The sequence below is a fragment of the Microcaecilia unicolor genome, chromosome 8 (genome assembly GCF_901765095.1).
Source record: "Microcaecilia unicolor chromosome 8, aMicUni1.1, whole genome shotgun sequence".
Classification (NCBI taxonomy): Eukaryota; Metazoa; Chordata; class Amphibia; order Gymnophiona; family Siphonopidae; genus Microcaecilia; species Microcaecilia unicolor.
In genome coordinates this window covers 81,815,880-81,832,994 of record NC_044038.1, presented here as the reverse complement: position 1 = coordinate 81,832,994, position 17,115 = coordinate 81,815,880, and the positions used below count along the sequence as shown (strand labels likewise).

At 43.4% G+C, this 17,115-nt stretch overlaps 1 protein-coding gene across 1 annotated transcript in view; it reads right to left on the bottom strand.

Annotated features, from left to right (window-relative positions):
* LOC115476706 (sialic acid-binding Ig-like lectin 9) overlaps positions 1-17,115 on the bottom strand; it is a 264,554-nt gene that overhangs the window by 182,137 nt on the left and 65,302 nt on the right. Inside the window, exons 3-5 of the mRNA XM_030213238.1 lie at positions 12,049-12,354; positions 11,284-11,559; positions 10,819-10,947 (exon numbers count right to left, since the gene is read on the bottom strand). Coding sequence (XP_030069098.1) covers positions 10,819-10,947; positions 11,284-11,559; positions 12,049-12,354 — 711 coding nt within the window. The remainder of the gene's footprint in view (positions 1-10,818; positions 10,948-11,283; positions 11,560-12,048; positions 12,355-17,115) is intronic.

Genomic DNA, 17,115 nt, shown 5'->3' with positions numbered 1-17,115 from the left:
CGGAAAACCTACACCACGAGAGGAAAAATAGACCCGGTAACATTCTGGCAACAGATCTACCACAACAGATGGACAATAAAAGCAGACACAATCCAATTCCTCTTAGAATGGGACAATAGATGCAAATCAATATTAGACAATATTGCCCCAATTCAAACCAGAACCTCACAAAGAAAGAACTCAATACCATGGTTCAACGAAGAACTGAAAAAACTCAAAACACAAGTTAGAAGATTAGAACGTGTGTGGAATAAAAAGAAAGACGAACCTACACTTAACGCTTGGAAACAACTTCGAAGAAAATATAAATATACTATAAGACAAACCAAAAGACTATATTACAAAACTGAAATTGGACCAAACTACAAGGACACACATAAACTCTTCAAACTCATGAATAAACTACTAGACACCACACCAGTCACAAACAACAGTAAAGACACACCAGGAGCCGACAACCTTGCAAAATACTTCAAGGAGAAAATCGAACAACTGCGACTTAAAATACCTGTCAGCCCCATTGAATACGATGTACTCCTAGACTGCCTAGACCCAAACCCTGGAGTATACTCAGCAGATAGAACTTGGACCGAATTCGAGATACTATCGGAAGATCTCATCTCCCAAATGCTTAAAAGATTCGCCAAATCTCACTGCAAACTAGACATATGCCCAAACAACCTTATGACATCGGTTCCTCAACAATTTATAACAGACCTAACGAAACACGTGAACTTTATGTTACAAAATGGACTCTTCCCGAAGGAGAAAGGAAACATCCTACTCACCCCCATACCCAAAGATGCAAAGAAAAATGCTAGTGAACTAACCAACTATAGACCAGTAGCATCCATTCCCTTAATAACCAAAATAACAGAAGGGATGGTGACCAAACAACTCACTAATTATTGTATAATTATAGTACAGCAAGAGGCCCTCACTGGATGCCCACCGGAAGGGTGGAAGGCCAGATTTTAGACTCAGGCTGTAAAAATACCAGCTAGGTTTAAAAATCTATGACTGGCTGAGCAAGGACTTGCTTTTCCTGCAAGTTAATATGTGTTCTAGCTTGAGACCTATCCACTGGAATAGTGGTGGGCCAAGCTACATAGCTTTAAACAGCTGAAGAGCACTGACTAGGCCTCATTAGAATTTGGTGTGACATTCAAAAGCAGTGCAAAAGCCAAGATCAAGGAATTGATGGCTAAAATCCTAACCCAGATCACAAAATGATTTGAACCTAATATATCCAAATTTAGATATCTTCATAAAAAAGTTGTTTTGTTCATGTTTTGATGCTTGGATGTCCGTATCTAAGGAAGTGATTACAAAAAGGGAAGTTGCACAACAAGTTGCAATACTAAAACGGAAAGAGCACCTGGCCGGAGGGCATGACTCATAGATTAAGCAATATTAGAGAAAAAATCTCTCTCCATAGACTTGTATGGTGACTAAATTGTATAAAAGCAGGGTGCATGCAAGCCCTCGAGAGAACTTTTCTCCAACGCCTCGGAAGCAGCAGAGCTCCGGTCAGCTGAATCCAGAATTTGTCTGATGAATGTATCTGATTAAAAGTCTGATTTGTAAATAAACTCCTCATCCCAAATGGTGATTTGTGGGTTTCACTTAATAATGAAAGGCTGTAAGTATAAATGCTTTTGTCGCATCCAGCAGCTATCTTTCACTGCATTGTATAGCTTGTAATCTGATACCAGTTTGTCATAAGGCTGGTACCTTTTCCTTGGACCTAGCGTCTCTCTCAGTGGCAATTTCTATTAGAACTTCACAACCCCCTGATTACCCCAGTACTAGTGCTATTTAGAGATGGAGTCAGATTAAGGTCACTCTAGCCTTCTGGGGGGGGGCTTGAAACCCCTTAAATAAACATTGGTGACCCCGACGTGATTCGAACACGCAGCCTTCTGATCTGGTGTAGATTATTTGTGGGCAACGGTCCTGGAATTCATGCTTTGTGTATTTAACTAACACCTTGCTTCAACTAACTCTTGCCGCGTGGTGGATTTGTCTTGAAGCGATATGCTTCTTCCTACTTCTTTGTCTGATTGAAAAGGGTTACTTAAACTCTATGTGAAGGTCAATCAATGGTGTCTGCACTTTTGAATGTTTTTTTCATTTGTCTTTTTCAAGGAACCTTTTTCTGGCATTGCCTTCTGAATATGCCTTGCTGCAATTCAGATGTATCATATTTTGTTTTATTTTTTTTTTTTTTTTTTATTATTAAGCCTATTTTTATCTTACACCCTTCAGGGTGCTTTTTTTTAATTTTTTTTAAATTTTTTTTTAAATTTTTTAATTTTTTTTCATTCTCGATGCTTTGTTTCTTATCATGCCTACTTCCTGGCCCACATTTATACCCACGACCCGCCTCCTAGCATTATGACTTCTTTCAATAAATTAACCACATAAATTGCACTACTGGTCTGTTTAAGTTTTGCCTTTCCCCAGATGGATACAGGAATTCCGTTGACGTCCCTCACCGAGGAGACGACTGCTAGCAAAGAAGAGCTACCCAATAATGTTTCTGATCTGAAGGCTATGTTGCAGCAAAGAATCGCTAGATTAAAGGACAGATGCATAGACCCCAACATTACCCGGTGTGAGATACGAGACATTATTGAGCGTGAGTTTCATCTGATGCATCGATTGGTCCATGAGCGAAAGAGACAGGCTCTCCACTTACTGGAGTTGCAAGAAGCTTTGGCCTCTACCCTTCTTTCTGAATCATCTAACTTGTAAGTCCTGCTGGCCTCCTGCAACTGAGGGCTCAACCCTTGGTGAATGTTAATCATCGCAGGTGAAGATTCCATACCTACTGGCGATAGATTGCAACGCATTGCCCGTGCCTTTAGACTATTTTTGTGCACCACGTTCCTGACCCTCCATACATCTATAACCTGAACAATCAACATCATCTCTAAATTTTAATTGTTTTTTTTGTACTCTTTACTTTTGTTCCATAAACTTTACCATTGTTATTTGATCATCTCTTCCTAATTATTACTAATCTGTCTCGCACATTATGCAAGCCAGAAGTGGGGATATATTATGCAAATCCCAATTTCTAGTATTAAGAGGGTTGCAGTTGAAGCTCTGATCCCTACCAATCAGGAGATATAAATTCATATATACTGTTGCTATTTATGTAAATTGGCTTTTCATTATTGAATCCTTATGGTTTCGCTTTTGCTTTTGCACTTAATTAGCACTGTTTTCTCCATGTTTACATTGTCTTTCATGTCTCTTGACATCTATATATTATTTTTGCTTATTCAGTTTACGCTGATTATGCCCACCAACATATAGCAATGTATCATACAGGCATACAGTCATTTTGCTTATTCCTTTGCCAAACTCTGACTCTTGATGGACTAATTATGATTGTGCATGCCTAGAATAAAGGATCCCCCAAGATTGTGGCAATAATCTTTACACCTTGCAAACTACTGGATCACAAGTTTTGGGTCTATGTGAAAGATATACGGGTTTACTCAGCCACAGGACCTGAGGTTACCAGCCTAACCATCTCAAGACCAGCCACTTCCTTCAGCAGGCCAGCCTGAAAACCCAGATCTCCGTCCAGATTCTTCAACGCTTCCACCGCCTCAACCATGATCGATGAAAAGAGAATTCAGAACTGATACTTAATTTGAGAATTACTGTTGCTGTTTATGGACATTATAGATTCATATTTTGTTTTATTTTCAGTTTAGCAGTAATCCTGTCTAGATATTGAAAAGGTTTTATTTTTATTTTCCTATTATTTCCTTTATTGTTCTAATTGTTTTTCTAAGAGTTTCCCTGTTATTTCTGTTTATGTAATTTAAATTGAAGTTGATATTGCTCAGATACAAGGGTAACATCAAACCCTAATACTGGCTATGATATCATAATGTAGGTGTAAACCCTGTTAGTATCAACCAGTTATGCAATTGTTTAACTTTGGTGTAGGCTTACTTAAGCTGCATGTCTTTCTGTAGGTTTGACTAAGCTCCAAGTGGGGTAACGGATGTATAAAATGCTTCCCATACTTCCAGGTCATTATGCATATGTCAAGATCCATGCATGACCTTTGTTAATATAAATTTTCTTAGGATTGACCCTTTTTGCTGTATGAGGCAACCTCATACTTGCTATCCACTTTTTAGTGCTCATGATTGGATGCTAATGATGAGTAATAGTAAGGTCTAGGCATTCCGACCTGTTTAAGGATTCTGAATACCTACAACCTAAAACAGCTTGCAATCTGAGTACTAATCATATATTTGTTGAGCCACCATAACAATGCTTAATCAAAACCACTATTCCTTCCGAGGACTACTGAGATAGATACATTAGATTATCTCCCCATGTACTATGTAACAGATACAATAGAAGTCATAGCAAGACCTGAAAGTGTTTCTTAGTATAATCTACCTGAAATTGCTATTACCCGCATACCTATACTTCATGAGATTTTGTAGATGAACTGATGAACTCATGGATTTGTCCCATTCATAAAACCTTTCTCACTACAGGTTTGAGTAAGTCTCAAGAGAGATGACATCAGGATTAAGCCCAAGGGGTTGGGTAATATAAAGGGAATTCCATATGCCCAAAAATATACCACCTAAGAATGAAGTTTTCTGTCTTGCATAATATCTGCTAGCAATCCATAAGAGCAAAACTCCCCCTCTCGTTTGATAGCTTGCCACCTTCTGGAATGGATGATGACGAGCTTGACGAGCTTTGTGTCACCCCTCCTCAGAGGGGGTGACAAGTGGGGAATGTATAATTATAGTACAGCAAGAGGCCCTCACTGGATGCCCACCGGAAGGGTGGAAGGCCAGATTTTAGACTCAGGCTGTAAAAATACCAGCTAGGTTTAAAAATCTATGACTGGCTGAGCAAGGACTTGCTTTTCCTGCAAGTTAATATGTGTTCTAGCTTGAGACCTATCCACTGGAATAGTGGTGGGCCAAGCTACATAGCTTTAAACAGCTGAAGAGCACTGACTAGGCCTCATTAGAATTTGGTGTGACATTCAAAAGCAGTGCAAAAGCCAAGATCAAGGAATTGATGGCTAAAATCCTAACCCAGATCACAAAATGATTTGAACCTAATATATCCAAATTTAGATATCTTCATAAAAAAGTTGTTTTGTTCATGTTTTGATGCTTGGATGTCCGTATCTAAGGAAGTGATTACAAAAAGGGAAGTTGCACAACAAGTTGCAATACTAAAACGGAAGAGCACCTGGCCGGAGGGCATGACTCATAGATTAAGCAATATTAGAGAAAAAAATCTCTCTCCATAGACTTGTATGGTGACTAAATTGTATAAAAGCAGGGTGCATGCAAGCCCTCGAGAGAACTTTTCTCCAACGCCTCGGAAGCAGCAGAGCTCCGGTCAGCTGAATCCAGAATTTGTCTGATAAATGTATCTGATTAAAAGTCTGATTTGTAAATAAACTCCTCATCCCAAATGGTGATTTGTGGGTTTCACTTAATAATGAAAGGCTGTAAGTATAAATGCTTTTGTCGCATCCAGCAGCTATCTTTCACTGCATTGTATAGCTTGTAATCTGATACCAGTTTGTCATAAGGCTGGTACCTTTTCCTTGGACCTAGCGTCTCTCTCAGTGGCAATTTCTATTAGAACTTCACAACCCCCTGATTACCCCAGTACTAGTGCTATTTAGAGATGGAGTCAGATTAAGGTCACTCTAGCCTTCTGGGGGGGGCTTGGGACCCCTTAAATAAACATTATCTAAACAAGTTCTCAATACTACACGACTCCCAGTCAGGATTTCGTTCTAACCACAGTACTGAAACAGTACTAGTTACGCTCATGACTAATTTCAAACAAATGATTGCAACTGGCAAGAACATACTACTTCTACAATTCGACATGTCTAGCGCCTTTGACATGGTTGATCATGGAATTCTACTACACATCCTCGAATACTTCGGAATTGGAGGTAATGTTCTTAATTGGTTCAAGGGGTTCCTAACCACACGCTCATATCAAGTGACATCAAATTCAATTACATCAGCCACATGGACACCTCAATGCGGAGTTCCACAGGGATCCCCCCTTTCACCAACCTTATTCAACCTAATGACGATACCCTTGGCCAAACTACTATCAAACAAAAACCTCAACCCATACATATACGCTGATGACGTAACGATCTACATCCCATTTAAACAAGACCTAAAGGAAATTTCAGATGACATCAACCAAAGTCTACATATCATGCATTCATGGGCAGATGCATTCCAGCTGAAACTTAATGCAGAAAAAACCCAATGTCTAATACTCACCTCTCAACACAACTCGAACAAATTTACCACCATCAATACACCAAAACTGAACCTACCAATCTCGGACAACCTAAAAATTCTTGGAGTTACCATTGATCGGCACCTAACACTAGAAAATCACGTGAAAAACACAACCAAAAAGATGTTCCACTCAATGTGGAAATTAAAAAGAGTAAGACCATTCTTCCCAAGGACCGTCTTCCGTAATTTGTTTCAATCATTGGTACTCAGTCATCTAGATTACTGTAATGCACTTTACGCTGGCTGCAAAGAGCAAATACTCAAAAAAACTCCAGACAGCCCAGAACACTACAGCTAGACTCATAGTCGGGAAATCAAAATATGAAAGTGCTAAACCCCTACGAGAGAAACTACACTGGCTCCCACTCAAAGAACGTATTGCGTTCAAGGTGTGCACCCTAGTTCACAAAATCATCCATGGTGATGCCCCAGCCTACATGTCAGACCGGATAGACCTACCACCCAGGAATGCTAAAAAATCATCTCGCATATTCCTTAATCTTCATTTCCCCAACTGTAAAGGTCTAAAATATAAACTAATGTACGCATCAACCTTTTCCTATATGAGCACACAATTCTGGAACGCACTGCCGCACAACCTAAAAACGATCTACGAACTAACCAGCTTCCGCAAACTACTGAAGACTCATTTCTTCAACAAGACATATCACTAAGATCATCACATGTGAAATCCCCCACATGTACCCAGAATTATCTTAAAATGTTTTCTTGTTATTTCACTATTATGCTTTATCATTATCATGTAACCCAAAATCCTTCTGTAATACCAATTGCCTATTCTCTTCTCATTTCCACTATTCATGATGTTTTGTAAGCCACATTGAGCCTGCAAAGAGATGGGAAAATGTGGGTACAAATGCAACAAATAAATAAATAAATAAATAAATACCTATTCCTAGGATAGTAGTAGGAACTGCTCCAGGGCTTAGCAAAAGTCCTCCTAGCTGGATGCAGGAGGTGGATGCAGAAGGTGCCCAGCGGGAGAGAGAAGAGATTGTATCAGTGTGTTTCTTGATTTGGTCAACGACCTCCTCAACCTTCAGTCCAAAAAGGTCATCCCCCTGGCAAAGGGCATCCGCCAACTTCTGCTGAACAAAATGCTCCATGTCAGAAACATGCAGCCATGAGTCTGTGCATTGCTATACTTTGAGCAGAGTTCCTGGATGTCACATCAAAAGTGTCATAAGTGCCCCTGGTCAAGAACTTTCGATATGCCTTCTGTTACTTGACCAACTGATGAAAAGGCTCGGCGTGTTCCGGAGGCAGCGCATCCACCAAGTCCAACTCCTGTCTCACCGTGTTTCACAAGGTGAAGCTTGTGAAGAGCTGGTAGGATTGTATGCAGGAGATGAGCATTGAAGCCTTGTACATCTTCCTTCCAAATGAATCCAGGGTTCTAGTTTCTCTGCCTGGGGGTGCCAAGAAATAGTCCCTAGTACTCCTGGCTCTTTTGAGAGCGGACTCCACCATGGAACTGTGAGGTAACTGAGGCCTAACAAAACCAGGTTCACTGTGGATCTGATACTGGGTGTCAATCTTCTTGGGCACGACAAGGACCGACAGAGGGGACTCCCAGTTCCTGATGAGGATTTCCTTGAGTACCTTGTGGAGAGGGGCAGTCACAGCCTCCTTAGGAGGAGATGTGTAGTCCAGGACCTCGAGCATCTTGGCCCCGGGCTCATCCTCCACTTCCAAAGGAAATGGAATGGAATCAGATTTTCCTTAACAAAAGATGAAATGAAAGGCGCTCCAGCAGAACCGTCTCCTTTCAGGTGGCGGGGAAGGTTCAGAGGGGATCCCATAAGACTTATCCAAGGAGAAGTATCTGGGATCGTCCTCTGAATCTCATGAGTGCTCCTCCTCGGTATTGGACAGTATCTCCCTATGGGATTAGTGAGACTGACCCTGCCTCGATGCTGAGGAACTGTGCCCTCGAGAGTGGTGTTGACAAGTTGGCTCCCGTCTCGACTCCGGTGAAGCTTCCTCCACCGATGTCGAGGGAGTACTGGATTGGGTGGCAGTCGACACCGAGGCCGCAAGCGGTGCTGGCGTCGGAGGCCACACCATAGGCTGAGGGCCAGGCGTGGCTGCAGCAGGAGGTATGACAAGCACAAGCACCACTGATACCATTGCACACCGCTGCATGAGGCCATCCAGCAACTCTAGAAGGGGCCAACACCGGGAAAAGCTGGATCCAGTTGAGACACAGATTGCAGAACTGCAGGGGTTGATGCGGGAGCAGAATCTCAGCTGCTTGAAGACAGGCACATCAGCACCTCCTGTATACAGGGATAGCAATCCTCCCAGCGCCAACACTTCTTGGGTGTCGAATCCTTCGACGCCCCGGAGCTGCCAGCACCATATGTCGAGTGTGACCGATGATGATGCTTCTTGGTCTTCGCCTGAAGTGTGTCACCAAGGCTCTTCGGTGCCGACGAGGACGATGTTGAACCCTCTCATCGCTTCAGGGTGGGGTCCAATGATGGACGGTCCCGGGGGGCCTGCACAGCAAGAGGCCTCAAGACAGGTGGAGACCCACTTGACACCTCACTGCTCCCAGTGTCTAAGGATCTAGAAGCAGCCATGCTTACCGGCACTCCCAATATCGGTGCGATGCTCAACGTCGATGCTCAACGTCGATGCTGAAGCCTCCGACCTCGATGCCACCTGTGAGGAACTGGACATGGCTCCAAAAATCCTCTCTCGTTGAGCCTCTTGGGAAATTTGGGTCCTCTTCCTCATATGAAGACAAAGAACACAAATAGCAGGGCTATGATTGGGCCCAAGACACTGCAAACACCAAGAATGGGTGTCCTTTCCCAAGATAGTCCTATTGCACGGGGTACAGCACTTGAAGCCACTGGGAATTTTCGTAGACGGAAAAACTTTGCTGGCTAAATTAAGCGACTCGATGGTGTCGGAAAAAGAGACAAGGCATGGAGAAAAAGAAAGGGAAAGATCCCACCAAAGTCAGGGCCTAAAAAAGTCCTGATGATGGAAAATAAAGAAAATTTAAACCCGGGCAAAATAAAACTAAGGAAAAATAAAGGATGGGTTTGTAAGACCCAATTAAAGGAGGAACAAGAGAAGCAGAGAAAAGACCAAAAGGCACTAACAGGTCTCAAAAAAACAGGCGAGTGAGAAGACAGCCCAATTAAAGGAGATACGAGAGAAGCAGAAAAAAAGACTGAAAGGCATTAACAGCTCTCAAAAAAACAGGTGAGTGAGGAGAGGCCAAAAAAATGCACCTTCTCCTCACACGGAAAAAAGAGAACTGAGGAGACCGCTGTCAGGATTGCTGGATGTCAGGATTGCTGGACATACTTAGATTAATATGAAACCAGCTTCTGATAACTCCCCCCTCCTTCAGGAAGCCCTGAGGATGGCAGATGGACCAAATGTTGCCCAGCTGCCTGCTAGCCCTTTGTTTTCGCAAGTACCCTTAATTAACATACCTTTGTCCTCTCTGGGCATCTGGGAGCAGGGCTCTCTGAGAATAATGAAAGCCAGACAGAGAGGCTCCAAAACTAGGGACTTCAAAGATTAGAGCCTGTGAAAATGCTCACCTTCCTTACATCAGGAAATTAAACTGAAGGTTGCAAAGGAAATAACTGATAACAAAGGCTGGGAAGGAAAGAAGTTATTTGATCCCTCTCTGTTCCTGTTAGGGATATATAAGTCAGAGCATATGGCTCTGCTCTGGTCTTCCTTTCTCTTTCTCTGCACTCCCTCATCTCCAGCCACCAGAGCCCCTGGCGCTGGCCCCTCTTCTCCTTCAGCCCTACCCCGAAGCTCTCTCTCTCTCTCTCTTTTCCTCTGAGCACCCCTAGCCTTACTTTCCTCTCATTGATTCTCATCTAAACACACACCCAGATACAGCATTGCAATATTTATCTGTGCTAAGTGCTGTGAGCCTATATATATGCAAATATAATATACTTTCTATCCAACCCCATGTGGATTGTGCATTATTGAGAACCCACTGCCTCTACGGACTGGACCCGGGACCATACCTAGACAACGAATGCTGACGTGACGAGCAGGAAGGTGCTTGTGCGCCACAAAAGTCTCTTTTTCACTATGACAAAAGTTGGACCGGGCAATGCAGATCAGCGTCACCCATTTGTGAGAAGATAGAAGCCTGCTTGTCCTCAGAGAAGAATGTGCTACTTTGAATGTATTTGCATTTTTCACATCTCATTCTTATTTAGCATGTGTAGTAGTAAAAAGATCTCATGTCAGGCTGTCCTACTGGCAATAGGGCACTTAGATTGTGAGCCCCATAAGGACAGGGAAATATCTCCTGCATTGAAGATACTGATGAAACAGCGTAGGTGTGAAATATAACCAAATTGATCAAGACATAAATGAAGTACAGGGAGGTAACATGACTCACCCCAAAGTACCATTCCCCTCATGATGCTAAAGTCCCCTAGCTCTTCAGGTCTCTCACCTGTCTCATTCTCTTTCTCCTGAACTTTTCTGCCACAGTAGAAAGCTGCCATAGCAATGAGAGATGCAAGAAGGAGATTTGCAAAGATAATTCCAAGTATCAGCCTAAAGTCCAACCACCAAGAGACTCCTGTAAAGAGAGAAAAGTTAATATCCCAATTCCTGAGTACCACAGTCCCCCCACTCCTTAGTGCCATGACTGAATGTGGCCATTATATTTACTTTTCCTAAGAGGCCTAACACTTTAGCCAAAGTCTCTGTTAAGATGAATAGAATCGTGCATGCCGCTTTTCTAGACACTGTGAACATTTCCCCCAGACATGGATCTTTCCTAATCTGTTTCTGCCCACCTGTTATAAAGAACTCGTCCCCTTGCTGTATCAAGTTTTTTTGTATTAACTACTGAATTAACAATAGTCATATATAACACTTTCAATAAAACAACTGATGATGCTAAACACATTACTTTTTACGTGAACACTCTGTCTATTTGCATTCCAGCACTGGATTTTGAGAGAACGGGACTTTTTCTTTTGGAGAGATAATGAGCTTTTTGCTATACGTCCATCGATGTTAGATGATATCTTTAGGGTTTCATTATTGTAATTCCCGGTGACAACCTCCTCATTAACAAGCCACTGTAATATTGGTGCAGGGTTGGAATGGATCTCACAGGTGCATTTCACCTCACCATTCTCCTCGCTACAGTTTGATTCCAGCTGGTTTCCAATCTCAGACCTGTCTAAAGTAAAAAAGGAGGACTGCATAACCACAGAAAAATCCTTCAGTTTTCATCCTTGAAACAAATAATCTTTTAGTTAAACAACATCTGCACTATATAACAGATTGATAGAATGCCAACCACTGTATTTTCCACAGAGTCAGAGCTGTAAAACTACACAGTGGACTATTCTATTCAGTGAGATATTAAACTACATAAATATATTTTTTATCATGGAGTAAGGAAGGATGGAACAGGTAACATCCTCTCTATAACCAGTCCTCATACTCATTTAGTTATTGGAAGTTCAGGATTAGTGGGACCAAAAGAAACAAAGTTAAAAGGGCTTCCTGTGGAGTTTGTCCCACTCCGGGTAGGAGACAACTCATAATTATACAGGTTTGTTTACATTTATGAACATTTGAGCAGCAAAAAAAAAATAGATTTTTCCATCACAGCTTTCATCACTGCATTGCCCCAGGATTTTCAGCACAGAACCATGATACTTACATGCCACATTTAAAGAGACAGTTGTCTGCATGGACGCCTCCACTGCAGGGTGATAGACCACACAGGTCAGTGTTTTGTTGTGGTCTCTTAAAGATGGAGTGAAGGTGATACTGGATGCATAGAGGACTGTCTCACTTTCATGTGCAGATGATGCGTTAGCCGTGAAATTAGATGTAGATAAAGTTCCTGTCCAAGTGATGATGGGGGCAGATCCTGTACACCTCCCTGGAGATGTGCAGGCAATGTTCAGTGGAACCTTAGCAGGAGGTATTACAGGGTGTGAGCTCTTGGCCTGCTCTGAGAGGTCTAAACAAGAGACACAGAAAGAAATTGTTGCATTATTCTCAAAACATTATAGCAGTTGGCAAACATAAGACAGTAGTACCAAGAACAAATATGTTAAATTACTGCCATGTGCTCCACCGAATAGCAACTTCAGCAATGCAAATCATGTCAGCAATTGCTAATTTAATGCCCAAGATCAAAAATTCATGATAGGATAACCAACCATATTTTCCTGACCACACTGTGTGTACTGTAAACGTCAAGAAGATCAAATTGTGCTAATTCAATGCCTGAGATGAAAAATTCACAATAGGGTCAAGAGTTAATGCAAAGTACAGGATGTATGTAGATGGTATAGCAACAAGATATAATCACACTCCCTATCAACAAGAAATGCTGACATGTGGATTCTTATTTTTATCATCTGCAGTCATGGAAATTGTAAAGCAGTTTTCGATGGCTACATTTTTCTACAACACACAATATGAAGATGTGATCCTATGGAAGTGTAACCAATTCATTTGATTTAAAGTGTAAAGCCAGACTACACGCACAAGGCAGTCAAGTTTTGAAGAAGATTAGTGACACAAACATGATCTTTAAAGTGGTCTAAACTGGCATAATTATTTGAATACTGTCAAAAAGTTTGCTAATTTAATACCTGAGATGAAAAATTTGAAATAAAATATGACCAGACATGCACAAGGCCAGTTTTTCACCACCAACAACAGTATATTCGAACAAAATGAAGGTCCCCAATGTGCCACCAAGACTATAGAACTGTTGCCATAAAGCAAAGATACTTACCTGTAGCAGGTATTCTCCGAGGACAGCAGGCTCCATATTCTCACAAGTGGGTAGATGAGCTGCATCGCCCAGGAACCGGCATAATAGCTGAAAAAAAGATATAGAGCCTTGAGGAGCACGTTCCATGCTCCACCATGTATGCGTGGAACACCTTCCTGACCACAGCGTCCCCGCGCCTTTAGTTAGATATAACAGTATAAAAGAAGTAAAACTAGTAAGAAAACAACTCCAAGGGGAGGTGGGAGGGATTGTGAGAATATGAAGCCTGCTGTCCTCGGAGAATACCTGCTACAGGTAAGTATCTTTGTTTTCTCCGAGGACAAGCAGGCTGTAATATTCTCACGTGGGGAATCCCTAGCATATAGGCTCACCCAAAATAACAAAAAGTGGTCAATTGGACCTCGCAACAGCGAGGATGTACCGCAGATTAACCTGAAAACAATATACAGCTAGATGAGAGTGTAGCATGGAACAGAACAAAAAGGGCCTAGAAGGGTGGAGTTGGATTCTAAATCCCAAACAGATTCTGCAACACTGATTGCCCAAACCGACTGTCGCGCTGGGTATCCGGCTAAAGGGAGTAGTGAGATGTGAATGTGTGGACTGAAGACCATGTCGCAGCCTTACAAATCTCTTCAATAGAGGCTGACTTCAGGTGAGCCACTGATGCAGCCATGGCTCTGACATCATGAGCCATGACATGACCCTCCAAAGTCAGCCCAGCTTGGGCATAAGCGAAGGAAATGCAATCCACTAGCCAATTGGAAATGGTGCATTTACCGATGGCAACCCCCCTCCAGTTGGGGCCAAAAGAAACAAACAACTGAGCGGACTGTCTGAAGGGCTTTGTCCGCTCCATGTAAAAGGCCAACGCTCTCTTGCCCAAGGTGTGCAAGCTGCTTTCACCAGGGTGGGAATGAGGTCAGGGAGAAAATGTTGGCAAGACGACAACTGGTTCAGATGGAACTCCAACACTACCTTTGGTAAGAACTTAGGATGAGTGCGGACTACGCTGTTGTGATGAAACAGTATAAGGTGCATCCACTACTAGGGCCTGAAGCTCACTGACTCTACAAGCTGAAGTAACAGCCACCAAGAAAATGACCTTCCAGGTCAAGTACTTCAGATGGAAGGAATTCAGTGGCTCAAAGGAGCTTTCATTAGCTGGGTGAGAACGACATTGAGATCCCATGACACTGGTGGAGCTGTGACAGGGGTCTTTGACAAAAGCATACCTCTCATGAAGCGAACAACTAAAGGCTGTCTAGAGATAGGCTTACCCTCTATACGCTGATGATAAGCACTGATTGCACTAAGGTGAACCCTTATGGAGTTGGTCTTGAGACCAGACTCTGATAAGTGTAGAAGGTATTCAAGCAGGGTGTGGGTAGGACAAGAAAGGAGGTCTATGGCCTTGCTGTCACACCAGACGGCAAACCTCCTCTCCATTTAAAAGAACACTTCTTAGTGGAATCTTTCCTAGAAGTCAGCAAGGCCCGGGAGACACCCTTCGAAAGACCCAAGGAAACGAATTCTAGGCTCTCAACATCCAGGCCATGAGAACCAGAGACTGGAGGTTGGGATGTGGAAGTGACCCCTCGTTCTGAGTGATGAGGGTTGGAAAACACTCCAATCTCCACGGTTCTTCGGAGGACAATTCCAGAAGAAGAGGGAACCAAATCTGTCACGGCCAGTAGGGTGTGATCAGAATCATGATTCCGCGGTCTTGCTTGAGTTTCAGCAAAGTCTTTCTCAGTAGAGGTATGGGAGGATACGCGTACGGAAGGCCTGTCCGCCAATGAACAAGCAAGGCATCTGACTCTAGTCTGTCGTGGGCCTGAAGCCTGGAACAGAACTGAGGGACCTTGTGATTCAGTTGAGTGGCAAAAAGATCCACCGAGGGGGTGCCCCACTCTCGGATCTTTTGGGCTACGCCCATACTCAGAGATCACTCGTGAGGTAGCATTATCCTGCTCAGTCTGTTGGCCAGGCCGTGTTTACGTCTGCCAGATAAGTGGCTTCGAGAAACATGCCGTGATGGTGTGCCCAAAGCCATATCTTGACAGCTTCCTGACACAGGGGGTGAGATCTGGTGCCCCCCTGCTTGGTGTAATACATTGCAACCTGATTGTCTGTTTGAATTAGAATAATTTGGTTGGACAGCCGATCTCTGAAAGCTTTTAGTGTGTTCCAGATCACTCAGAGCTCCGGAAGATTGATCTGAAGACTCGTTTCCTGGAGAGACCAAGCTCCTCGAGTGTGGAGCCCATCTATATGAGCTCCCCACCCCAGGAGAGATGCATCCATCATCAGAACTTTTTGTGGCTAAGGAATTTGGAATGGTAGTCCCCAAGGTCAAATTGGACCAAATTATCCACCACTGGAGAGAAAGCACCAGTTCCAGGGACAATCGGATGACATCCTCCAGACTTCCTGTGGCTTGATACCACTGAGAAGCCAGGGTCCATCGAGTAGACCGCATGTAAAGACATGGGTGTAACATATACCGTGGAAGCCATGTGGCCCAACAGTCTCAACACCTGTCGAGTAGTGACCCACTGTGATGTTCAAATCTCGGATGCAAGGGACAGAAGGTTGTCCGCACGCACCCCCGGGAGATAAGCTCAGACATTTTTCGTATCGAGCAGGGCTCCTTTGAACTCCAATTGCTGAACTGGATGGAGATGGGACTTGGGGTAGTTTATTACAAACCCTAATAGTTCCAGCACCTGAACAGTCATCCGCATTGACTCCTGAGCACCCACCTTCGAGATGCTCTTCACCAGCCAATTGTTGAGATAAGGGAACACATGCACTTCTATCCTGCGTAGCGACGCTGCGACTACCACTAGACATTTCGTAAAATCCCCGGGAGCTGAAGTGAAGCCAAAAGGCAACACACGGTACTGAAAGTGATTTGTTCCCAGCCAAAACTGAAGTATTGTAATGTGTGTATATGCATCCTTCAAGTCCAGAGAGCATAGCCTATTGTTTTCCTGAATCATGGGAAGAAGGGTGCCTAGGGAACCATCCTGAACTTTTCTCGGACTAGGAATTTGTTCAGATTCCTTAGGCCTAGCATGGGACGCATCCCCCCCCCCCCCCCCCCGGTCTTTTTCTGCACAAGGAAGTACCTGGAATAGAATCCCTGCCCTTCTTCCCCTGGTGGAACAGGTTTGACCGCATGGGCCTTTAGAAGGGCGGAGAGTTCCTCTGCAAGTACCTGCTTGTGCTGAGTGTTCTGTCCTCTGACAGCCTTTCCTTGGTTGTGATGTGGCTCTGGGGTGAGTGTGACACTTTTTCTGTTATGCTCACTGCAGAGTCACATCAGCAATGCATTATGGTGGGTGTAGTTACAGGGCAATGTGATTCCACTTGCCTGTCTGTTTAGAACTGTTAAATGATTGGTTAAGCTGTTGCCAGTTGGTAAGCTCTGTTCCCATTGGTGGGTTTCCCCCCTGCTTACTGAGTCAGAGCATCCCCTGTTTTATTCCCTCTAGTCATGAGGTAGTTGCCATCTTGTAAGACAGTTCAGAAACCTTTCTTGTGTTACCCTTAGTTAGTGCACTTAGGTTTTACCTTGAAGGTTGCTGAAAAAGGGCATTGTACACCATTGTGCCAGCTCTGAGCTACTGCTAATCTCAGTACCACGGAGACTCTGTGCCGGTGGGGCAGAACCTCTGATCTGCAGTTAACTGTGAGTAAACATTCTTATTCAATACAGGACCTTTCAGAGAAATAGAGTCTCCCGGTGTGAACTGGTGTGCCAAGGTTGTATGGCGGGATATAGGACTTATAGCAACAAGTCTTAAGAGGCATGCACACTGAGAGCTGAATGAATGAGCTCTCGGTGGGCAATCTGAAGAACCCACCGGTTGGAGGTTATAAGAGGCCACCTTTGGTGAAAAGTTTTTACCTTCCTCCAACCGGCAAGTCGTCCAGTACGGACACTTTGACTGCGGTATGCTCTGCTGG